The 25,054-nt window shown below is 45.0% G+C and overlaps 1 protein-coding gene across 1 annotated transcript in view; it reads left to right on the forward strand.

The window, feature by feature from the left end:
- Positions 1 to 6,670, forward strand: part of HEATR4 (HEAT repeat containing 4) — a 55,339-nt gene extending 48,669 nt beyond the window's left edge. Inside the window, exon 16 of the mRNA XM_066277173.1 lies at positions 6,369 to 6,670. Within this exon, the coding sequence (XP_066133270.1) occupies positions 6,369 to 6,527 (159 nt within the window). The 3' untranslated portion in view covers positions 6,528 to 6,670. The remainder of the gene's footprint in view (positions 1 to 6,368) is intronic.
- Positions 6,671 to 25,054: the final 18,384 nt, after the last annotated feature.

Below are 25,054 nucleotides of genomic sequence, written 5' to 3' on the forward strand. Positions count from 1 at the left end.
AGCAACGCCCCAAATAGGCAGAGCATCACCCCCTAGTGGGCATGCCAGGTGGATCCCGGTCGGGCACATGTGGGAGTCTTGTCTAACTGCCTTTCTGTTTCCAACTTCAGAAAAATACAAAAACAAACAAACAAACAAAAAATATATGGTGTTTTTTAAACCATGAACTTTACTTTCCCTATCACATCTCATTTTTCCTGATCTCTAATCATTGCCTTTTGTGTGTGTGTGTGTGGCAGAGACAGGGAGAGTCAGACAGAGGACAGATAGGGACAGACAGACAGGAAGGGAGAGAGATCAGAAACATCAATTCTTCGTTGCGATTTCTTAGTTGTTCATTGATTGCTTTCTCATATGTGCCTTGACTGGAGGGCTACAGCAGACTGTGTGACCCCTTGCTCGAGCCAGCAACCTTGGGCTCCAGCTGGTGAGACTTGCTCAAACCAGATGAGTCCACACTCAAGCTGGCAACCTCAGGGTCTCGAACCTGGGTCCTCCACATCCCAGTCTGACATTCTATCCACTGCGCCACCACCTGGTCAGGCTTTTTTTTTTTACAGGGACAGAGATAGAGTCTGAGAGAGGGATAGTTAGGGACACACAGACAGGAACGGAGAGAGATGAGAAGCATCAATCATCAGTTTTTCGTTGCAACACCTTAGTTGTTCATTGATTGCTTTCTCATATGTGCCTTGATCATAGGCCTTCAGCAGACCGAGTAACCCTTTGCTCAAGCCAGCGACCTTGGGTCCAAGCTGGTGAGTTGTTTTTTTTTGTTGTTTTGGGGGGTTTTTTTTGCTCAAGCAAGATGAGCCCACGCTCGAGCTGGTGACCCAGGGTCTTGAACCTGGGTCCTCCACATCCCAGTCTGACTCTCTATCCACTGCGCCACTGCCTGGTCAGGCTCTTCTATTTTTTTTCTTTTCTTTCTTTAAGTGAGAGGAGAGGGGATAGACAAACTCCCACATGCACCCCAAATAGAATCCACCCAGCAGCCCCATGTGGGGCTGATGCTAGGACCAACTGTTGCTCAGACCAACCAAGTGTGCCCTGGGTGATGCTTGAACCAGTTAAGCCAGTGCCTGGGGCTGATGCTTGAACCAGTCAAGCCACTGGCTGCAAGAGAAGGGAGAGAGAAGGGGAGAGGGAAGGGAAGAGAAATAGATGGTCACTTCTCATGTGTGCCATGACTCAGGATCAAACCTGGGACATCTGCATGCTGGACTGACACTCGATCCACTGAGCAAACTGGACAGAGCGCTCTTCTGTTTTTTCTTTTTTTTCAGAGGCAGAGAGAGGGATAGATAGGGACAGACAGACAGGAACGAAGAGAGATGAGAAGCATCAATCATTAGTTTTTCTTTTCTTTTTTTCTTTTTGTTTTTTCTTTTTTTTTTTTTTTTTTGTATTTTTCTGAAGCTGGAAATGGGGAGAGACAGTCAAAGAGACTCCGCATGCGCCCAACCGGGATCCACCCGGCACGCCCACCAGGGGCGATGCGACGCCCCTCTGGGGCGTCGCTCTGCTGCAACCAGAGCCACTTTAGCGCCTGGGGCAGAGGCCAAGGAGCCATCCCCAGCGCCCGGGCCATCTTTGCTCCAATGGAGCCTCGGCTGCGGGAGGGGAAGAGAGAGACAGAGAGGAAGGAGGGGGGTGGAGAAGCAAATGGGCGCTTCTCCTATGTGCCCTGGCCGGGAATCGAACCCGGGTCCCCCGCACGCCAGGCCGATGCTCTACCGCTGAGCCAACCGGCCAGGGCCAATCATTAGTTTTTCATTGCGACACCTTAGTTGTTCATTTCATTGATTGCTTTCTCATATGTGCCTTGACCGTGGGCCTTCAGCAGACCGAGTAACCCCTTGCTCGAGCCAGTGACCTTGGTCCACATTGGTGAGCTTTGCTCAAACCAGATGAGCCCGTGCTCAAACTGGTGACCTCGAACCTGGGTCCTCGGCATCCCAGTTCGACGCTCTATCCACTGCGCCACCACCTGGTCAGGCTCTTCTGTTTTTCTAATCAATGTAATTCTCTTTTAAAAAATCAGGCTCTGGCCGGTTGGCTCAGTGGTAGAGCATCAGCCCAGCGTGTGAAAGTCCCAGGTTCGATTCCCAGCCAGGGCACACAGGAGGGTGCCCATCTGCTTCTCCACCCTCCCCCCTCTCCTTTCTCTCTCTCTCTCTCTCTCTCTCTCTCTTTTCCTCCTGCAGCCAAGGCTCCATTGGAGAAATGTTGGCCTGGGCGCTGAGGATGGCTGCATGGCCTCTGCCTCAGGTGCTAGAATGGCTCCTGCTGCAACAGAGCAACACCCTAGATGGGCAAAGCATCACCCCCTGGTGGGATGCCAGGTGGATCCCAGTCTGGCGCATGTGGGAGTCTGACTGCCTCCCTGCTTCTAACTTCAGAAAATTTTTAAAAAATTTAAAAAAAATCAGAAGAGCCCTGGCCAAGTAGCTCAGTTGGTGTGGCCAGCACAACACACCAAAGTTGCAGATTCAACCCCCATCAGGGCAGGGCACATACAAGGAGCAACCAATGATAAGTAGAACAACAAATCCATGTTTCTCTCTTTCTAAAAATCAGTGAACAAAAATAAAATCAATAAACAAAAAAAATTTTTAATCAAAGGAACTGATTTTTTTATTATGTCTCTAGTTTTGCATTTTTCAAAATGTCATATAATTAAAATCATATACTCTGTAGCCTTTCCAGACTGTTTTTTGTGTTTTTTGTTTGTTTCTTTGGTTTTTTAGTGAGAAAGACAGAGAGAGGGACAGACAGGATGGGAGAGAGATGAGAAGCATCAATTCTTTTGTGGCACTTTAGTTGTTCATTGATTGCTTTCTCATATGTGCCATGACTGGGGGACTACAGCTGAGCCAGAGACCCCTTGCTCAAGCCAGTGACCTTGGGCTCAAACCAGTGACCATGGGGTCATATCTGTGATCCCACTCTCAAGCCAGTGACCCTGAGCTCAAGCTGGCGAGCCTGCGCTCAAGCCAGCACCCTCAGGGTTTCGTACCTGGGTCCTCTGGGTCCCAGGTTGATGCTTTACCCACTGTGTCACTGCCTGGTCAGGCCATACTGGTTCTTTTATTTAGCAATATGTATTTAAGGAGGTTCATTCATGTCTTCTTGTGGCTTGACAGCTCATTTCTTATCTTTGACCACTATTGCATTGTCTGAATGTCCCACAGTTTGCTTTTCCATTTACCTATTGAAGGACATCTTGGGTTGCTTCTCGTTTTTGGTGATTATGAATAAAGCTGCTACAAACATCTGTGTGCAGGTCAGTTTTACTTTTTATCATGACTTTATTTTTCATTTCAAGTATAATATTCAAAGTATCATAAGAATAATTAATAAATAGAGGAATACATCTTAAAAGTCAAAACTAAAATGAAATGGCCTATTATAATTGATTTACCCATTTTTTAAAGCAATGAAAAACAAGATAATAAATAATAGACTGGTTCTTATTTAACTAGCAATAATGCAATATATCAATAATATGTAGCTGAAATTATGTTATTTGTGAAATAAGAAATATTAGTGTTTTGACTGGAACTGCTATCTTCCAGTAATTTTCCAAAATGACCACACAAAGGGAAAGAGGAGAGGCCCCCGCTATGTGTTCTCTAGGCCTTTTAGAAAACATGGAGCTGCTCCTCTGGCCACATGCATGCAAATCTACAAGAACGGTGATATTGTAGACCTCAGGGACTGGGCACTGTTCAAAAAGGAATGCCCCACAAATGTTACCATGGCAAAACTGAAGTGTCTACAATGTCCCCAGCCTGCGGTGGGCATTGTGGTAAACAAACTAGGTGAGGGCGAGATTCTTGCCACGAGAATTAATGTACGTCTTGAACATACTAAGCACTCTAAGAGCTGAGATGGCTTCCTGAATCGCCTGAAGGAAAATGATCAGAAAGAGAAGGAAGCCAGAGAGAAGGTACCTGGGTTCACCTGAAACGCCAGCCTGCTCCGCGCAGAGAGGCACACTCTGCGGGAAGTGACGGAGAGGGGTCCGAGCTGCTGGAGCTCAGGCCCTAGGAATGCATGGCATGATAAGTTGTAAAAATAAAGAAAATCTCTGTACTGTTAAAATACTAGAAGAAGGACAGTATTCTTTCTGCAAATGTGTAAGTGGGCATATATCAAAATCTGATATTAGGGGCCCTGGCCGGTTCAGGGAAGTATTGCTTCAGTCTCACAAGGCCAGTTAGCAATTCTCAGAAGCCTCAATGTACTACTGAATGCTTCAATGATTCAGGCATCACAAAGAGTTGCAAACTGTATTTGTGTCATAAGATTGGACTCTGGGTAGTTGGCTCAGTGGTAGAGCATCGGCCTGGCGTGCAGAAGTCCCGGGTTCGATTCCCGGCCAGGGCACACAGGAGAGGTGCCCATCTGCTTCTCCACCCCTCCCCCTCTCCTTCCTCTCTGTCTCTCTCTTCCCCTCCCGCAGCCGAGGCTCCATTGGAGCAAAGATGGTCCGGGCGCTGGGGATGGCTCCTTGGCCTCTGCCCAGGCCTGGAGTGGCTCTGGTCGCAGCAGAGCGACGCCCCGGAGGGGCAGAGCATCGCCCCCTGGTGGGCGTGCCAGGTGGATCCCGGTCGGGTGCATGCGGGAGTCTGTCTGACTGTCTCTCCCCGTTTCCAGCTTCAGAAAAATACAAAAAAAAAAAAAAAATCTGATATTAGGCTTTTGAGATTACCTAAAGGATAATCAAGTATAAAAAACAGAAATAATCCCATTGAATTCATTAGCTATAATAAAAAAATTTCTATTTATTTAAACAAAAAAAGGAAGATACATATACACAAAGACAAACTCATTGTTTGTAGTACCACTGCAGGCTTTCTTCCTGCAAGTACACAATCTGATATATTCTAGCTTGCTTGATTCTTATGGGAAAAGAAGAAAAATGTATGGTACATTTATAATGCTGTATTATTGGGAGAGAACATTTTTGACTATGCATTAAATGAAACCTAAATCATTCTTTTATAGTTTTACACATGTGATTATTAGAAGAATTTTCCTTAAACTAGTTTCTGGCCCTGTACATTTGAAACCTTGTTTTACCTTATTCAGTGTTGGGGACCACAGTATATATTCTTATCAACCTGTGGTCCTACAACTTCATGTCACATCACCAGTTGAATGAGCACTGTAAGAAGCAGTGGGTTTCCTGTGAGGCAGTCTTATGTCAGGACGATTGGGGACATACCAAAGCGTCCAGTACCCCTGCCCTGGGGCCTCAGCTTTGATGGGCTCACCTCTGACTTCTGGCCATACACCTCCCCATAGAGCAAGGAGTCTATGGGGCCAAATGAGCATACCCTATAAGAGGCCACATCCTGCCTTATAGAGCACACACACTGGGTACCCAAGGCTGGAATTTCCTGCCCATTTTTAGGGCTTGGGTGAACTCGTGTCTAGTAATTCCCAAGGGTTGCCAGCATTGCGAGCATGTGTACTCTTAGACTCAAGGGGTAATCAACAGTAATGTTTGGAGCAGTATGTGAACAGAACCTGGACATGCAGTCCAATGTTTCCACGTGTGTGTGTGTGTGAGGTCCTCACAGTGAGAAACAGAGCTGGGAGCAGTAGAGATGGGTGGACTGCAGGCCAGCTTTCCTGTGCTGCAGTGTTCTGGTAAGGAACTCCAAAGAATCTAAAATTTTCAAATGCAAGCCTGGTCTCCTTGTCAAGGTAGGTGATAGGATGTATTTTACCTAACAGTTTGTTAGTTTGACTAATAACATGAAAATTTTAGACATGTTAAATGGGCTTCAATTTGTACTTTTGCTCTAAGCTGAGAATTTACTTGAGGATGAGACAATCCAGTTATTATTCCATGGAGTAATATGGAAACCAGTTTCAGTAGCAGAACCATTTAGGTTCCTGGGGATGCTTTTATTTAGCTTTAACCTAGGTACAAGCTCAACCCAGGCCATCACTACATTGTTTTATGGGGTTGAAACAGAACAGTACTGGGTTCCCAGGAGCTGTTCACCCTGATTGAATCCACTTCTTCAATACCTACCAGGAATAAGGCTTTTTAGTCATTGCTGCTAATTCTGCATAATAATTAAGACAGAGAAAACAGAAGCTAACTCCCAGATCACCATGCAAATAGATGCTCAAGCCATCTTAGGTGGGTGATTCGGTTGTGTTTTCCCCGTGAGACTCCTGACTATGGTCGAAGGAGGCAACACATAGATTCTATTTTCTTATTTATTATGGTTGTTCACGAAGCTTTTCTGATAAACCATGGCTGAAGAGCCTTTCTGCTTGGGTCTACTGTTCACCTAAGACCACATGTTTTGCATATGCACTCATGTGTTAATATTTCTCTGCAGTCTGGGAGGCCCCGCACACCAAATCCCTGGGCACAGAATCCAATCCTTGGCCTAAAGCCTAGAAGCAAAAGTCGCTCATCACTTGTCAAAGATCTACGCACTGCCCGAGAAAAAAGGATTGCAAGGCGACCGTTTGGATTTGACAGCTCCAATTTCTAGCTGAGTAAATACTCAGAAACAAAGTGTTTTTTTTTTTCCCCAAGGTCATATCTTCTTGCTTTGGAAAGAAAGGTGATCATTTCTAGAATGGGCCCTTCTCTTGCTCACAGTGAACCCAGTCATATTCTTTCATTGATGTTGTATCATCTGTCATTATGCTGATAAATAAATGTTTATTTAACAGTAGACTTGGTTTTTTAATGCACACCATTTGCACAGAGGGTTAAAGACATCACAGGTGGTAGACCATATTTTTCCATACCCCAGATAAGTCATATACTAAATAAAAGTCAGAGCTCCAAGTTTTACTGGAGTAGAAATACTGAAAGATACAACTTCTTTTGCAAGCTTTATAAAGACCTTTCTGAAGCCCAGACTACAATCTCATTTGTTTAGGAAAGAAACAGTTTGGGTGATTTTTTTTTCTTTTAATCCACAAATCTAGTCTTCTTCTGGAGCAAGTTCTTTAAATGTAACTCATAGACAATGAGAAAGCCATGTCTCTGGACTATTATAAGAAAAATAAAGCCAGCAGTCATCCCTCCCCCACCACCACCACATACACTATGTGGGTGAGTGTGAAACTTTCAAATCCCTGGGAAGTATTGCTTCAGTCTCACAAGGCCAGTTAGCAATTCTCAGAAGCCTCAATGTACTACTGAATGCTTCAATGATTCAGGCATCACAAAGAGTTGCAAACTGTATTTGTGTCATAAGATTGGACTCTGGGTAGTTGACTCAGTGGTAGAGCATCAGCCTGGCGTGTGGATGTTCCAGGTTCGATTTCCGGTCAGGGCACAAAGGAGAAGTGCACATTGCTTCTCCACCCTTACCCTCTCCTTTCTCTCTCTCTTCCCCTCCCACAGCCAAGGCTCCACTGGAGCAAAATTGGCCCAGGCACTGAGGAAAGCTCCATGGCCTCTGCCTCAGGCGCTAGAATGGCTCTGATGGCAACGGAGCAATGACGGGGGGGGGGGGGGGGAAGCATCGCCCCCTGATGGGCATGCTGGGTGGATCCCAGTTGGGCGCATGCGGGAGTCTGTCTCTCTGCCTCCCCACTTCTCACTTCAGAAAAAAATACAAAAAAAAAAAAGATTGGACTCTGTAAAAGTGCCCAATATCCCCAAAATTGCCATGATAGAGGAGAGACCCAGAATTCTAAGTAGTGTAAATCCAGTTTTCTGTCCTAAATATTAGGATGTTGTGTACATCCTAAAAGGCTTTGGGACATTCGATTAATAAAATAAGGCAATGTGAATCTTTCTCTCCCCCTTTCTTCCCCTAATCACATCCTCTCTTTCTGTAGCACAGTTAACATCAGAAATATGAAAAGCATTATTCTGAACCCCTAGCAGCTATGGCATATGGAGGGAAGAACATTGTAGGATTCCAGTTAACTGCATAACAGAAACCTCCCCTTTTCTTGACTCATGTAACCTATGTTTTTATTAGTTTACACATCCCATCCAAGTGGAATAGTAATCCAAAAAGCACCATCCCATATTTTAAAGTTATTTCCACATCTATCAAACCTGAGGATTCTAGGACCTGGCTACCACGAGACCTTTGAGACAATAAGTAATTCTGTATTGACCACTTTCTCTGCTCCTCTCTCTTCGACTCTGTCATTTGATAGTGAATGGACTTTATTGTGCACTCTGCATAGCTGACAAGAACAAGAGAGCAGGACTGAACCCTGCGGTCAGTCAGCCAGCAAGACCGAACAGAGGGTCTTTTAGGTCCTCAGCACTGTGGGAGATGTAGCAGCTGCGGAAGAAATGGCCCTTGTCCTCAAGGAGTTTACAAGGGTTTTTCTAAGGCGCACATGTAAGAACCTTTCGAAGACAATATGCTTCATCTAGTAGGAGTTGTGTGGTCCAGAGAAGATGTACTGTGGGCCCTGTGGAGGGGGCTCTGAAGTACTGGGGTAGTCACGGAGGCGTGACATTGTTTGAATCTCAGAGATTGCACAAGACTTTGGCAGGCAGATGGGAGGAGTGAAGACTTTCCAGATGATGAGAAGGACAGGAGCAAAGCTGGAGGAAGGAGTTAGCTTGGCAGAGGTCCATGACACTTTCCTTTTCCTTCCTGTTTCCAAATCGGTTCACTTGCTACTTCCCACTAGAGAATCTGGGTATGCATTCCCCTTACCTAATCCATTCATATTAACAAAGTGTTATCAGGACAAAATACTCTAGGAGTGCCACAAATCCTTTCTAAGGGGCCTTGCCTGTCTTTCCTGACTGAGGCATTTGTAGGAGTCTCTTCTCACATAGAATGTCTCAGTAGTGTAGCTTCTAGGGTTCCTCTTTTCACCTTTCCCTTTCTTCTGCCACCACAGGATAGGCTGGGTACTGTATTTTAGCCAAGGATCAGACGCGATCATACTTGCACAATAGAACCAGATTGACTAGTCCCAGAAAACCAGAATATAGTAAAGCAAAAGATCTGCTTTCCTTACCTCTGGAGGTCAGAATTTACACTCCTCGGTTTCTCTGCCAAATTGCCGAATTTTAGGGACCGGGTGTCTGCCGAGATGTTGTCTGAGACCCACGGGGTAACTGGAGCCCTGGAACGTCTCAGGGGGCACTTCTAGAGATCCAGTGGGGTCAGGCAGCCCTCCAGAGAGGCCAGCTGGTGCAGGTGTCTCAACCGGTGACAAGGAAGCTCAAAAAAGGTAGAGTGTTCCCTGGCTCACTCTTGACCTCTGAGAGGTTCTGATGCTGCCTCCAACAAACAAACCCACTTTATCCAACTAGACAGCAAACTCCTCAAAGTCAGAAATACTGTCATATACTTCCTGGTATATCTGCAATGACTAAATACAGGCATTTGGTGACTATTTGCTTACAGTATAGATGATCAAGAAACAGATACAGCCTGACCAGGCGGTGGCGCAGTGGATAGAGCGTCGGACTGGGATGCGGAAGTACCCAGGTTCGAGACTCCGAGGTCCCGCGCGGGCTCATCTGGCTTGAGCAAAGAGCTCGCCAGCTTGGACCCAAGGTCGCTGGCTCCAGCAAGGGGTTATTCGGTCTGCTGAAGGCCCACGGTCAAGGCACATGTGAGAAAGCAATCAATGAACAACTAAGAAGTCACAATGCACAACGAGAAACTGATGATTGATGCTTCTCATCTCTCTCTGTTCCTGTCTGTCTGTCCCTGTCTATCTCTGCCTCTGTAAAAAAAAAAAAAAAAAAGAAACAGATACAAAGAACAGACTGATGGTTGCCAGAGTAGAAAGGGGTTGAGAGGCTGGGTGAGAAAAGTGAAGGGATTAAGAAGTACACACCCGGCCCTGGCCGGTTGGCTCAGTGGTAGAGCGTCGGCCTGGCGTGCAGAAGTCCCGGGTTCGATTCCCGGCCAGGGCACACAGGAGAAGCACCCATCTGCTTCTCCACCCCTCCCCCTCTCCTTCCTCTCTGTCTCTCTCTTTCCCTCCCACAGCCAAGGCTCCATTGGAGCAAAGATGGCCCGGGCGCTGGGGATGGCTCTGTGGCCTCTGCCTCAGGCGCTGGAGTGGCTCTGGTCGCAACAGAGCAACGCCCCGGAGGGGCAGAGCATCGCCCCCTGGTGGGCAGAGCGTCGCCCCCTGGTGGGCGTGCCGGGTGGATCCCGGTCGGGCGGATGCGGGAATCTGTCTGACTGTCTCTCCCCGTTTCCAGCTTCAGAAAAATACAAAAAAAATACAAAAAAAAAAAAAAAAAAAAGAAGTACACAACTTGGCCAGGTAGCTCAGTTGGTTAGAGCAGGGGTCCCCAAACTTTTTACACCGGGGGCCAGTTCACTGTCCCTCAGACCGTTGGAGGGCCGGACTTTAAAAAAACTATGAACAAATCCCTATGCACACTGCAGATATCTTATTTTAAAGTAAAAAAACAAAACGGGAACAAATACAATATTTAAAATAACAAGTAAATTTAAATCAACAAACTGACCAGTATTTCAATGGGAACTACGGGCCTGCTTTTGGCTAATGAGATGGTCAATGTCCGGTTCCATATTAGTCACTGGTAGCCGTAACAAGTGATGCAAGTGTGCGGTGGCGCCACATACAGTACTCCTGTGCTCCTCTCACTGACTACCAATGAAAGAGGTGCCCCTCCCGGAAGTGCGGTGGGGGCCAGATAAATGGCCTCAGGGGGCTGCATGCGGCCCGCGGGCCATAGTTTGGGGACCCCTGGGTTAGAGCATCATATTGATACATCAAGGTTGTGGGTTAGATTCCCCTCCCCTTCCTGTCAGGGTAATGTTTTTCTCTCTATCCCTCTCACTGATCAACTTGGGCCTAGCCTGTGGTGGTGCAGTGGATAAAGTGTCGACACGGAATGCTGAGGTCACTGGTTCCAAGGCCTGGTCTTGCCTGGCCAAGGCACATATGACAAACAACCAATGAACAACTAAAGTAAAGTAACTATGAGTTTATATTCTTGCTCCCTATCACCTCTCTCTCCTCTCTCTGTAAAATGAATAAAATCTTTAAAATCAATTAAAAAAAAAAGAAGTACAAATCGGCAGTTACAGAATTGGCAGGGATGTAACATACAGCATAGGGAATATAGTCAATAATAACTTTGCATGGTGTCAGGTGTCTAGACTTATTGGGGGTGATATATGTTAAGTTATATAAGTGTCTAACCACTATGCTGTATACTTGACACTAATATAATATTGTGTGTCAACTGTAATTAAAACATAATTTTTTTTTAATCAAATGAGAGGCAGGGAGACAGAGACTGAGAGACTCCTGCATGTGCCCTGACCGGTATCTATCTGGCAACCCCTGATTGGGGCTGATTAAACCATAAAATATTTTTTAAATGGGCCCTGGCCAGTTGGCTCAGTGGTAGAGCATTGGCCTGGCATGTGGGAGTCCTGGGTTCGATTCCCCGGTCAGAGCACACAGGAGAAGCGCCCATCTGCTTCTCCACCCCTCCCCCTCTCTCTTCTCTTTCTTTCTCTCTTTCTTCTTCTCTCCTCCTACAGCTATGGCTCGATCGGAGCAAGTTGGCCCTTGGCGCTGAGGATGGCTCCATGGCCTCTGCCTCAGGCCCTAAAAAGTGGCTTTGGTAAAAAACAAAACAAAACAAAACAAAACAAAAAGAAAATGGCTCTGGTTGCAGTAGAGCAAGGGCTTCAGATGGGCAGAGCATCGCCCCCTAGTGGGAGTGCTGGGTGGATCTCGTTTGGGGTACATACAGGAGTCTGTCTCTGCCTCCCCATCCTCTCACTAATATAAAATATATATATATATATTTAAAATGATGGATTTGGGGGAGAATTAGTGAGAACCACAAGGAGGTTGTGGGAAGGGAGAGAATAAATTCTAACACAGATGCTTGTCCTCTGACCCACACCCCCCACTTTGCGGTTGGCCTGAGCAGGAAGATTTCTATTGATGTAGTTCACTAATGCAGGCAAACTAAGATGAAATATGTCAACCAGTATAGACATGAATCTCAGTTGAAGATGGAAATGTTTGCTAGGTCTTAACCAAGAGAAGGTCAGCACAATTTTTCTCACACATGCTGTAAAAATATAGCTTCCAGCTATATTTTAAAAAATAAAGTACTCAGATTAGCCTATGGTGGCACAGTGACTGGAGTGTTGACCTGGAACACTGAGGTGGCTGGTTCAAATCCCTGGGCTTGCCCGGTCAAGGCACATACAGGCAAGCAATGAACAACTAAAGTGAAGCAACTGAGTCGATACTTCTTGCTCCCCACCCTCTGTAAAATCTATAAAATAATTTTTTTTTATAAATAAATTTTTATTTTAATGGGGTGACATCAATAAATCAGGGTACATACATTCAAAGAAAACATTTCCAGGTTATCTTGTCATTTAGTTCTGTTACATACCCATCACCCTAAGAGAGATCGTTCCTCCGCCACCCTCCATCCAGTTCTCTCTGTACCCCTCCCCCTCCCCCTCTCCCTCCTTCCCTCCCCCCACCCCCTGTAACCTGTCCATGCCTCTTAGTCTCGCTTTTATGTCCCACCAATGTATGGAATCCTGCAGTTCCTGTTTTTTTCTGATTCGCTTATTTCACCCCCGCACAATGCTACCAAGACTCCACCATTCCGCTGTAAGTGATCCGATGTCATCATTTCTCCTAGCTGAATAGTATACCATGGTGTATATGTGCCCCATCTTCTTCATCCAGTCCTCTATTTTTTTTTTACAGTGATTAAAAGCCTTTAAGCAAACTCTTGGCCAATACAGCAAGAATCCCTAAAAGAGTAGTGTCCTTAACATGTTCACCAAGTCCAAGTTGGCCCCATCACCATGCCAAATCCCTGAAAAATGCAACCCAACCACAGTTCAGTCTGTTAGTAAAATAAAATATTTTAAAAAGTAAAATAAAGTGCCCAAACTAAATTTGTTAAAACGATGGTAGATTTTTAACGTATACACTTCACATTGCTTTTAGCACAGAAAAATTACAATGACTAACTTTTGAAATGATGTAAAAAAATCTAAATTGATACAAATGTTCATAGCAGCATTATACATAATAGCCAAGAAGTGGAAACAACCCAAATGTCCACCAACTAATGGATGGCTAAATATTGTGTATCCATACAATGGAATATTATTTGTCAATAGGAAATATACTGATACAGACAATAACATGGCTGGACCTTGAAAACATTATGTCATCAGATAAGGTAAACACCCAGGTTATAGAATAAAGTAAAACCCTGAATTTAAAACAAAATTTTTCTGACTTGAAGTTTATACCTTTTACACTACCACAGTGATTGGCCCATGTCTTATTCATATTCATATTGACAGTTCTAGCCTAAGACCTACTACTTGTTGGAGCCTGATTAGTTAGCTAAAAAAACCCCCACAACATTATGCTAGATGAAAGGAAGGCAGTTACAAAAGACCATATACTGTATGATTTCATTTATTTAAAATATTTCGAGACAGAAAGTAGATCAGTGGTTGCTTGGGGCTGGGAGAAAAGGGAACTGGAGAGGTTGTGGAGAAGGGGAAATGGGAATCAACTGCTAATGAGGTTTCTTAAGGGGAACAAATCAGTTCTAAAATTAGGTTGTGGTGATGGTATATTCACACAACCCTGTGAATATACAAAATAACCCTGCAATTTACACTTTCGATGGGTGAATTGTATGGTATGTTAACTACCGTATTTCCCCATGTATAAGACGACCCCATGTAGAAGACGCACCTTAATTTTGGGGTCTGGAATTTGAAAATAAAAATGTATTACATAAAGTTATTGAACTCAAGTTTTATTCATCATAAAGTTCACACAACTCCTCAACAGGCGCGAAAAAGTGGGAAATGCAAGTAAAACAATCTACAACCACTGCATAAGACGCACTCAGTTTTTAGACCCCAAATTTTTCAAAAGAAGGTGTGTCTTATACATGGGGAAATACAGTATATCTCAGGAAAGCTGTTTTTTCAAGTCTAACTTGAAAGTCTTTCATGATTATGTGTAGGGCATGAGGCAGTGTGGTGTAGTGGGCCCAACACCAGTTTGGAAATCAAACACACCTAAGTCCAAATAGTCTACTACTTATCATTTGTGTGACCCTAGATTAATTACTTAAATACTCTAAGATTTCTTTTATTCATTGTAAAGTGAAGATAATAATTCCTACTTCATAAGATTGAGTTTTGAAGGGCATCAATTTAAAAAATACCTACTAGGTCCTGGCCGGTTGGCTCAGTTGTAGACCATCGGCCCGGCATGTGGAAGTCCTGGGTTCGATTCCTGGCCAGGGCACATAGGAGAAGTGCCCATCTGCTTCTCCATCCTTCCCCCTCTCCTTTCTCTCTATCTCTCTTCCCTCCCACAGCCAAGGCTCCATTGGAGCAAAGTTGGCCCGGGTGCTGAGGATGGCTCCGTGGCCTCTGCCTCAGGAGCTAGAATGGCTCCAATCGCAACAGAGCAATACCCCAGACAGGCAGAGCATCTTTCCTTAGTGGGCTTGTCAGGTGAATCCCAGTCGGGTGCATGCAGGAATCTGTCTCTCTGCCTCCCCACTTCTCATTTCAGAAAAATATTTTTTTAAAAAAATCTACTGAACAGTTATGTTCTGGGCACTATTCTAGGCTCTGAGGATACAGCAGTGATTAGGACAGCCAAGAATATCTATATTATATCTCATTTAAAAGTCTAGATCTAGGCCCTGGCCGGTTGGCTCAGCGGTAGAGCGTCGGCCTGGCGTGCGGGGGACCCGGGTTCGGTTCCCGGCCAGGGCACATAGGAGCGGCGCACATTTGCTTCTCCACCCCCACCCCCTCCTCCCTCTCTGTCTCTCTCTTCCCCTCCCGCAGCCGGGGCTCCATTGGAGCAAGGATGGCCCAGGCACTGGGGATGGCTCCTTGGCCTCTGCCCCAGGCGCTGGAGTGGCTCTGGTCCCGGCAGAGCGTTGTCCCTGGTGGGCGTGCCGGGTTGATCCCGGTCGGGCGCGTGCGGGAGTCTGTCTGACTGTCTTTCAGGAAAAAAAAAAAAAAAAGTCTAGATCTTGCCTGGCCTATGGTGGCACAGTGGATAGAATGTCAACCTAGAACACTGAGGTTGCTGGTTCAAAGCCCCAGGCTTATTTGGTCAAGACACACACGAGAAGCAACTACTATGAGTTGATGCTCCCCTCTCCTCCCCACTCCCCTTTCTTTCCATCTCTCTCTCTCCTCTCTCTAAAATCAATAAACAAAATATATTTTTTAAAAATAAAAATCTAGATCTTTACATGAAATCTCTCCAATGTTAAATATCAGAAATTATTATTTTTTTTTTGTATTCTTCCAAAGTTAGAAGCAGGAAGGCAGACAAACTCCTGCATGTGCCTGACTGGGATCCACCCAGCATGCCCAGGGGATGATGTTCTGCCCATCTGGGGCATTGATCCGTTGCAACCAGAGCCATTCTAGCTCCTGAGACGGAGGCCATGGAGCTGTCCTCAGCGCCCAGGCCAACTTTGCTCCAATGGAGCCTTGGCTGTGGGAGGGAAGAGAGAGATAGAGAGAAAGAAGAGGGGGAAGGGTAGAGAAGCAGATGGGCGCTTCTCCTGTGTGCCCTGGCCGGGAATCGAACCTGGGACTTCCACACACAGGGCTGACACTCTACTGCTGAGCCAACCAGCCAGGGCTAGAAATCAATTTTAAACTAATAAAAACATTGTATGGCCTGACCAGGTGGTGACGCAGTGGACAGAGCGTCGGACTGGGATGTGGAAGACCCAGGTTTGAAACCCTGAGGTCACCAGCTTGAGCACGGGCTCATTTGGTTTGAGCAAAAGCTCACCAGCTTGAGCCCAAAGTCACTGGCTCGAGCAAGGGGTTACTCGGTCTGCTGAAGGCCCACAGTCAAGGCATATATGAGAAAGCAATCAATGAACAACTAAGGTGTTGCAACACGCAACGAAAAACTAATGATTGATGCTTCTCATCTCTCTGTTCCTGTCTGTCTGTCCCTTTCTATCCTTCTCTCTGACTCTCTCTCTGTCTGTAAAAAACAAAAACAAACAACAACAACAACAAAAAAAAAACAACCACTGTATGCCAACACTGTGTTAAAGACACCTGTAAGCCAAATTCTAACCTTGGGCTGGCAGTTGGTAAGCTTCTGGTATATTGCCCACTTGGCTGAGCCTTGGCACCCTCAGCCTACTCCCATATGCTGCCCAGCACTAACCAGAGAAGCATTCCTCATAAAATTTAGGGAAATCATCCTAGCAAGTAATTGAGCCAGACAATGGCCTGGATCTCATCCATCTCTATAAAATGCTTCAGTCTTCCTCACTAACCTGGTGAGGCCCCATTTATTTCCCACGCCTGAGCTGAGCTGGCAGGGTGGGTTTGGAAGAGATTAGTGCTTCTCACGCATTTCAAGATTACCTGTCCTCTGAGGACCCCTGGAGGAGGCCAATTCAGTACACAGTCTCAGATGTTAGAATTTAGGCATTTCACTTTCCTTACCTGCTCGCACCTATCACTTCAACTCGTTTGAGGCAAAAATGTAAGTGTACAGTAGCGGTATAGGCAGCTCCTTTCTGGAACTCAATAATGGATATAATCTGTTGCAATTCTCTAACATATCCGTGATCCCAGATAAGAAAAAAACAAGTTTTTTTTTTTTGTGTGTGTGTGTGGTTTTTTGTTTTTGTTTTTTACAGAGACATAGAGAGAGTTAGAGAGGGACAGATAGGGACAGACAGACAGGAACGGAGAGAGATGAGAAGCATCAATCATTAGTTTTTTGTTGCGACACCTTAGTTGTTCATTGATTGCTTTCTCATATATGCCTTGACCGGGGGGCTACAGCAGACGGAATAACCCCTTGCTCGAGCCAGCAACCTTGGGTCCAAGCTGATGAGCTTTTGCTCAAACCAGATGAGCCCGCGCTCAAGCTGGCGACCTCAGAGTCTCGAACCTGGGTCCTCAGCATCCCAGTCTGACCCTCTATCCACTGCAACACCGCCTAGTCAGGCAATACACGTTTTAAATTTACCTTGTAGCGCCTGGCCAGTGGTAGTGCAGTGGGTAAATTTATCTTGTAGCTATTCAAGTCAGAGTCAACAATAAACTTCATTTATCCAATAACAGCAGCAGAGTTCAAGGCTCTGGGAGGAGGGCATCTAGAGAGAGGACCCGTTGGACCATGCTATTCCATCAACACCAGACTTGTTCAGTGCTTCGCTCCACAGGGTCTTGGAATTTTCGGTGCTGGCTTCCAAAAGCCTCCACACAATGTGATGTAGTAGAAAAATGGCAAATTTGAGTTCAAATTTCCTTCTGCTACCAATATGTGACTGTACAAATTACTTTATCATTTTGAGTTTTATTTTCATTATTTGTAAAAAGGGGAGAATAATAATTATCTATGGGTCAACTGCCGTGGTTCTCTACCTGGTTGCATATTGAAAATTGCTTTTTAAAAATGTCACAGCTTGTGCCACACCTCCTACAAATTAAGTAAAATTCTCTGAGGGTGAAATCCAGACATCAGTCGTTGTTGTTTTTTTTAAGATTTTATTTATTCATTTCAGAGAGGAGGGGTGGGGAGGAGCAGGAAGCGTCTACTCCCATATGTGCCTTGACCAGGGAAGCCCAGGACTTCGAACCGGCAACCTCAGCATTCTAGGTCGATGCTTTATCCACTGTGCCACCACAGGTCAGGCAGACATCAGTCATTTTTAAAGCTTCACAAGTCATTCTAAATAACTGGTGAGGGGCCCTGGCCTGTTGGCTCAGTGGTAGAGCGTCGGCCTGACGTGCAGGAGTCCCGGGTTCGATTCCTGGCCAGGGCACACAGGAGAGGCGCTCATCTGCTTCTCCACCCCTCCCCCTCTCCTTCCTCTCTGTCTCTCTTCCTCTCCTGCAGCCAAGGTTCCATTGGAGCAAAGTTGGCCCGGGCGCTGAGGATGGCTCCGTGGCCTCTGCCTCAGGCGCTAGGATGGTTCTGGTCGCAACAGAGTGACCCCACCCCCACCCGGATGGGCAGAGCATCACCCCCTGGTGGGCATGCCAGGTGGATCCCGGTTGGGCGCATGCGGGGAGTCTGTCTGACTGCTTCCCCGTTTCTGGCTTCGGAAAAATACAAAAAAAAATAAAAATAACTGGTGAGGATTAAATAATATTACCTGTGTTCTTTTGTTCCTAGTTATTCCCCAATTTAAGTTTCAAACCTCAATTGACTATACTTTAGGTGAGTGTTCTAAGATTTCACCACTAGATGTCAGTTGGACCATACAATTTGGTTCTTAGGAGCTTCAGGTTCCGGGTCCTCAGAGTTAACAACCGTGTACCATCACCACAACCAGTTGTTGAATACCTGCCTTGTGCCAGCTACAGTGTTAATGACTATTAAAACATGTGATTTCTAATCCTATATCAAGTAGGCAAGGTAGTTTCTGTCCCAGTCATGAGGAAGCAGAAGGTCAGAAAGATTCTGTGGCTTTTACAGGATACACAGTAAGTGACAGAACTGAGATTCAAGCTTCATTCATTCATTCACTCATTCAAAAACACTGAACACTTACTATATGCAAGGTACTGTATCCGGTTTTAAGGCTCCAGAGGTGAATAAGGTACAGTTCTCATCCTCTGGAAGTTCATTTTTATCCTTCACTTGTACATAGATTTAAAAAGAAAAGATGAACCTGACCGGTGGTGGCGTAGTGGATACATCATCAACCTGGGATGCTGAGGTCCCAGGTTCAAAACCCTGACATCGTTGGCTTGAGTGCAGGCTTACTAGCCTGAGTGCAGGGTTGCCAACTTGAGATTGCCACAAGATCATCAATGTGATCCCAAGGTCGCTGGCTTAAGCCCAAGGTCACTGGCTTAAACAAGAGGTCACTGGGTCAGCTTGAGCCCCTGGATCAAGGCACATGTAAGAAGCAATTAATGAACAACTAGTGTTGCAATTATGAGTTGATTCTCATCTCTCTCCTTTCCTGTCTGTCTTTCTCTCTCAAAAAATTTTTTTTAATTAAAAAAGAAAAGAAAAAGATGAGCAACTCCTTTCACAGTTGTTATTGACCTCATGTCAGCTATACCTTCTGAAAAACTCAAATACTGTGTTCTGAAAAAGGTAGAATGACCCTTAGGTAGAATTTCCTGGGAGGGCTGTTCCATTATACCCAGCCATTGTAATAAAAATTTTAAATTTTAAGAACATACAAGGCTAGGGACAACATCTGGTCTGTTTTACCACTGTCTTATTTACTTATATCCTCAGCAACAAACTATTAGTATAGAGTATATGTCTAATTTTTAGTCAATGAATATTTACTGAATGAATGCCTTGAACTCTCTTAAACACTGTGCAAAAAGGCCTATGAGGGAAATGTTTAAAGAAGTCCTTATTTTGGGAAGCAAATCTGAATATTTGCTTCTACAGGGTAGTGCCTTATTCTAAAAAAACCCCAATTGATTCATCCCTGAGGTGGGAAAGTCTCACAGATCTTGGAGAAGATTCTAAGTGAGCCAGGGACCGGAAGATGATGTTACTACTAGATTTGATCAGTGGGTCCAGATGGAAGGAAGAAAGAAAGAGGGAAAGAAAAATGGCTGGTTCATTCATATATGGCTCTGTAATTCATAAATTTGCTCTGATCTTTTCTGTATTTTGATTATATTCATTCCCTGGATAAGAGTTCCACTATTCATTATCTGCAGTTTGACTGTAGTATCTCTTTTTATTTTTTAAAATTTTATTTATTCATTTTAGAGAGGTGAGAAGGAGAGAGCAACAGAAAGGGAGAGAGAGAAGGGGGAGGAGCAGGAAGCATCAACTCCCATATGTGCCTTGACCTGGTAAGCCTGGGGTTTTGAACTGGTGACCTCAGCATTCCTGGTGGATGCTTTATCCACGGTGCCACCACGGGTCAGGCTCTAGTATCTCTTTTTATCAGTCCTAAGTTTATCTCTATTGGAAGTTTGAAAATAACATTGAAATCCCAGGATCTGGGGATTTGAGAGATGAATCCATGTTGATCACACTCATGCTCTTTGTGATACTGTAGATTTAGCTCAGCTCTCTCCCTAAAGCATGCCTGGCAGTCACATGCCCATTCTTAAGATTTTTCTTGGTTTACAAGAAGCTCTGGGTTTTTCAGGTGATTCATTCTTCATCAGCTAGGCAACATTTTGTCTACTTTGTACAAGAACAGAAAAATAATATCTGTTCCTGTGATGATTGTGGCCATGGATGGCTGCTACTTGGGCCATTCAGGACAGGTAAGCATTTATTGTGAACTTGGGTTTAAGTATTTTTATGAGCCTAGTCAGCCTGTTAGTTTTAGAGAGACCAGGAAGGGGAATATACTGTCACTTACGAGCTCAATGACTAACATATGCCTTTGGAATTGCAATCCAGATGGTTTGCAGAACAGAAACCAGAGGTGGGAGTGGAGCAGGAGTATTTATAGTATAAAAGGGTGAACAGGGAAGAATAGCAAGGTCATGTACCTGCCAAATAAAAAAGAAAAGGGTCTAGTTTAAACACTTCCTTAAAAAAGAAGAAGAAGAAGAAGAAGAAGGCTAAGTGGTTGCAGAAGGAGATTCACAATTGGGGTGATCATTTTGGAATCTGCAAGTGTCCCTTGATGAGTCAGAGTTTCTAAGTAGGCTTACGCACATATAAGAGAGAAGAAAGAGGGCTTAGGAGAGAGACTGAGAGGGAAAGGTGTTTTCAGATGATCACAGTCTGTACATTCTTAGGCAACTTTCACTTGGCCAGGGTCTGTCCGCACAAAAAAATAGTTGGAACTTGGTTGGAAATTCCTACCAATTAGTGATGAGATTTCTGGTTGTATTCCTTACAGACCTCAACAATGACTATGTTTTCAACTGAGGTTATTATAGTAAAAAAACAGATCTCCAGGGACTGATCCACCCAAGGTAAAAATACTGTCGTTACCCTGGCCGGATAACTTGGTTGGTTAGAGCATTGTCCCGAAGCACAGAGGTTATCCGGTCCATCCCTGGTCAGGGCACATACAAGATAGATGTTCCTGTCTCTCTCTCACTCTTTTCCTTCCTCTCTCTAAAATCAATAAAATAAAACCTTAAGAAAAAAAAATACTGTGGCCTCTGATTTCAGTACAGAAGCTCAAAGATGCTCTGGCTCCTATATGATCAACACTCAGAATAATAATAGCTTTTCCTAGCATATCTTCTCATCTAGAGATTTCAAAGCCTTTTGCAAATATCTACCTATCCCATAGTAGCAGATTAAGCAACATCTCTAACACTCATCTTTTGCTTGGGGTCTTAAATTGATGACTGGAGCTGGAAATAGATTGTGGATCTGGTGATTCAAGGTCTCACATTCAACACCCACTCCTTTTCACTACCCAGTGTTAAGCAGTTTGTGGTGCTCCCACAGGGCATAGTTCTTTGTAGGGGCCCATGTATCAGATCTGCCTGCTTCTTCGCTGTCATCACCTCCCACTGACTGCATTTCTGGTTCCCTGGTGTCCTGGCAACTGGGCTGTGTCTTAGTTGTCTAGGATGAGAAAATTGTTGAAGAATCTCCAGAGATTATTCACATCTTGCCATCCTTCATCCCAATTTACAACCCCTCCCCCCCAGTCTCAGGGCCATCAAAGGACTATGTCCTCTGACTTATTCTTCCTCCTTCTCTATCCTCAATCCTCACTTCCCCTCAGCAGTGAAAGAGGAAACCAGACTAAGAGTTTATGAGGTAGAAAGGAATAGGAAGGAAAATCTCTTCTTGTCTTTCTGATTGCCCTGTTCCCAGGGAGGGGGCTGAGGCCATGAACTTTGACCCCAATGGGAGGAGGAAATTACCAGGCTAAGCCTTTGCTTCCACCCTGAAGGAGTTGACTTTATTATTATTTTTTTAATCGGGAAGAGGGATGACTCAGTGCAGACCCTTGATAGGGAAATCTGTCTCAGAGCCTGAAGTTCACCATTGGCCCAGTATTTTAATTTAATTTTCAGACCAGAATGGTTTCACTGAGTCAGAGGAAATTGAACTCTCCCTGTTCCCAGTGTTGGCAACTCTGAACAAAATTTCCCCAAAGGAATGACCCTGTTTATGGGAGACCCACAGAGATCGGCAGTGGGGTTTTAAATTCAGGGTACAAGATAGTCCCTTACACCCTGGTGGAGGGCTTTATTTAGTCATACTCCACCACTACGCTTTTACCTAGTTATTACTATAATCACCAGTGATCATTATATGATAATTAGCACATGCCTTTTTTATAACTCCCAGAGCACCACCCCAAAATAAATGATAGTGTAAGGTGGTAAGGCTGCTCCTAAAGACAACTCCTGACTCATTCACTAAATAGTGAACTACTGCAGGCCAGGCCCTGTGCTCGGCAGCTGTGAGCAGGACAGATGTGGTTCTTGGTATCACAATGCTGATGTGCTGTAGGAGAAAGAGGCACTAAGCAAGTTTACATACGAGATGTGTGGATCCAACGTAGAAATGCAACGTGTATATGAGGGGCACCCAACCCAGTGGTGGCTGGGAGATGGGATGTCAGGAGGCTCCTCTGTAGTAGTAACTTTGAAGATGAAACCTGTAAGATGTGTAGGAACAACTTAGGGTAAACCCATACTTTTCATATCATTTCCCTCAGATATGTTAAACCCCAAAACTCTTCATATTAACCCTCCCAAACAACTCCAAGACTACACCAGTATAGAGCTTCCGACTCTACTTCTGGACACTGTGACACTATCTTGGGAAAGTGTGAAATTTTACACAACTGGAAGATGCAATTATTGTATCCCACTAGAGAAAGTGTTTCAGGGAGGAAGATGGCACCAGGGAAACAGGCGTGAAAGTCAGGTTCTTCTATCTCCACACCCAGGCCCAACTCTCTGTGCTCTTGGGACTGTCTCAGTCTGCGACAGGAAATATGTTTGTCTCTAGTTGAGCAACAACATCCTTATCAGCTGCTGCTCTGAGAAGACACTGATGTTCTTTTGCAGGAAACTAACAGGAAAAGAAAGAAAGCCTACCACTAAATACACTTCCTGAAGGCAAAAATGAAATGGCCGCTGCTCTGTCTGCCTTTAGGAAAGGACTGAGTAAATAAATACACCAGTTCTATTGTGTAAGCCGACTTTAAGGGGGCATGTCCTCATCTCCTTAGCTCTTCTTTCGCTTCTAAAATCAGCCATCCTGCAGAGAACAAATACATCCTCTCTGGCTGCGGAGAGGTATTTTGACTTACATGGCTTCTCTTTCTCAAACACAGAGAAAACAGAAGGAAAGGAGACAAGAGTCACAGGAAGAGGAACCTGATGTTGCTACACACCTCTCTGTTCACCCCACACAACATTCCCAGCAACTTCTGCTTTGAGTTTTTCTGTGCGTGAATCTAGTAATGTCTGAGAATGTGTCGGGGGCGAGGGGTCAGGGCTGGAGCAGCTCAGAAAATCAATGGGCTTGTTTAAACCACAGCTGTTCGGATGACTTGATTTGGAGGCAGAGGTATAAACTGTCATTATCTGTGAGTATCTGTTGAACTCTAATGGGGGAGCGCCACAGCAGAAACTGCTCAAGAAGGTGACAGTGGATCAGGAAACAGTTCCAGTCCAAAGGATCCCAAGTCATTTCTTTGTGAGGATAGTTTTTTCTTCCCCGTGGAACACAGGAGGAAAGACCATGTACAAACAGGGGTCAAGGGGCCTGACCTGTGGTGGCGCAGTGGATAAAGCGTCAACCTGGAAATGCTGAGGTCGCCGGTTCAAAACCCTGAGCTTGCCTGGTCAAGGCACATATGGGAGTTGATGCTTCCAGCTCCTCCCCCCCTTCTCTCTCTCTGTCTCTCCCTCTCCTCTCTAAAATGAACAAACAGGGGTCAAGGGGGAAGAAGGGAGAGAAGAGAGATAATCTGAATAGATACCCCTGGCCTGAAAAGATGAGATAAGATGAGCTGTGTTCTTGAAACTTTGTCCTTGTACAGCAGTTTTGGTTTAAAGATCATTTGTACTTTAGGAGTATTTTCCCCTATCTTTCTCATAGCAATCATGGCTGAACTCTGAGAAATGACTCAAAGCCAAAGTAATGGAGTTTCCTTGATCATAGTTCCTCATTTTCTCTGGCCACAGGCCAGACTTCTATATCCTCCTCCCTTATAAGGAAGCCAGTTTGAACCCATCCTGCTGGCTCACTCCAACCTCTTAAGTGTCTTAAGTGATCTCCTTTCATGTTGCAAACTGAACTCTCTCTCTTTAGTGTATTGATTTTAGAGAGAGGAGAGAGAGATAGAAAGGTGGGGAGGGGAAATGGGAAGGATTATCTCATAGTTGCTTCTGTATGTGACTTGCCCAGGCAAGCCTGGGGTTTTGAACTGGCGACCTCGGCATTCCAAGTCGAGACTTTATTCACTGTGCTACCACAGGTTAGACTCTTCTTTCTAACTGCAAATTAATTTCCTCAGGCTCTTGCTACTTGTAAAGCCAGCAGCCAAGGTCAGGGCCAGGGCCAGCATCAGAGCAGCCCGGCCCTTGCAGGTTCGCATTGGATTCGGACAATCGGTAAAGAAACAAAGGAGCCAAAAGCAGATGGGCTGTCATCTTTAATCCTAGCTTGCACCCGGCGGGCAAGTAAAAATACACACTGGGCTCCAAAACCCAGTCACATTCAGTGCTCACAAAGCCACTGATTTATCCGAGTTTCCTAGAATCAAAGGTTTCTAGCTCACCAGCCTTATTCTCCTCAGTTCCCCATCTCCTTCCTTATCCCAGATACAAACTCTACACAAACTGGCATCTCACTCAGCACTCCGCCATCTTGGCTGCTTTTCCTGGCCTCCTCCCCCTGCTGGCTCTACTCTCTCTGCTCTCTCATGCTAACCTCAGGAACCAAGAACCAAGTCCCGTTCTGCCTCCATTTTATAGTGTAGAAATCCAAACCCCTAATCCAATATACATAATAGGGAAGTCTCTAATACAAAGTCACTTCTCTGAGGCATGATAGGATTGTACCACCTCACACCAAAAAGGGTGGGACAGGCTTAATCCCAAAACCAAGCCTCAGGCTACAATTC

Source organism: Saccopteryx bilineata, chromosome 4, assembly GCF_036850765.1.
Source record: "Saccopteryx bilineata isolate mSacBil1 chromosome 4, mSacBil1_pri_phased_curated, whole genome shotgun sequence".
Lineage (NCBI taxonomy): Eukaryota > Metazoa > Chordata > Mammalia > Chiroptera > Emballonuridae > Saccopteryx > Saccopteryx bilineata.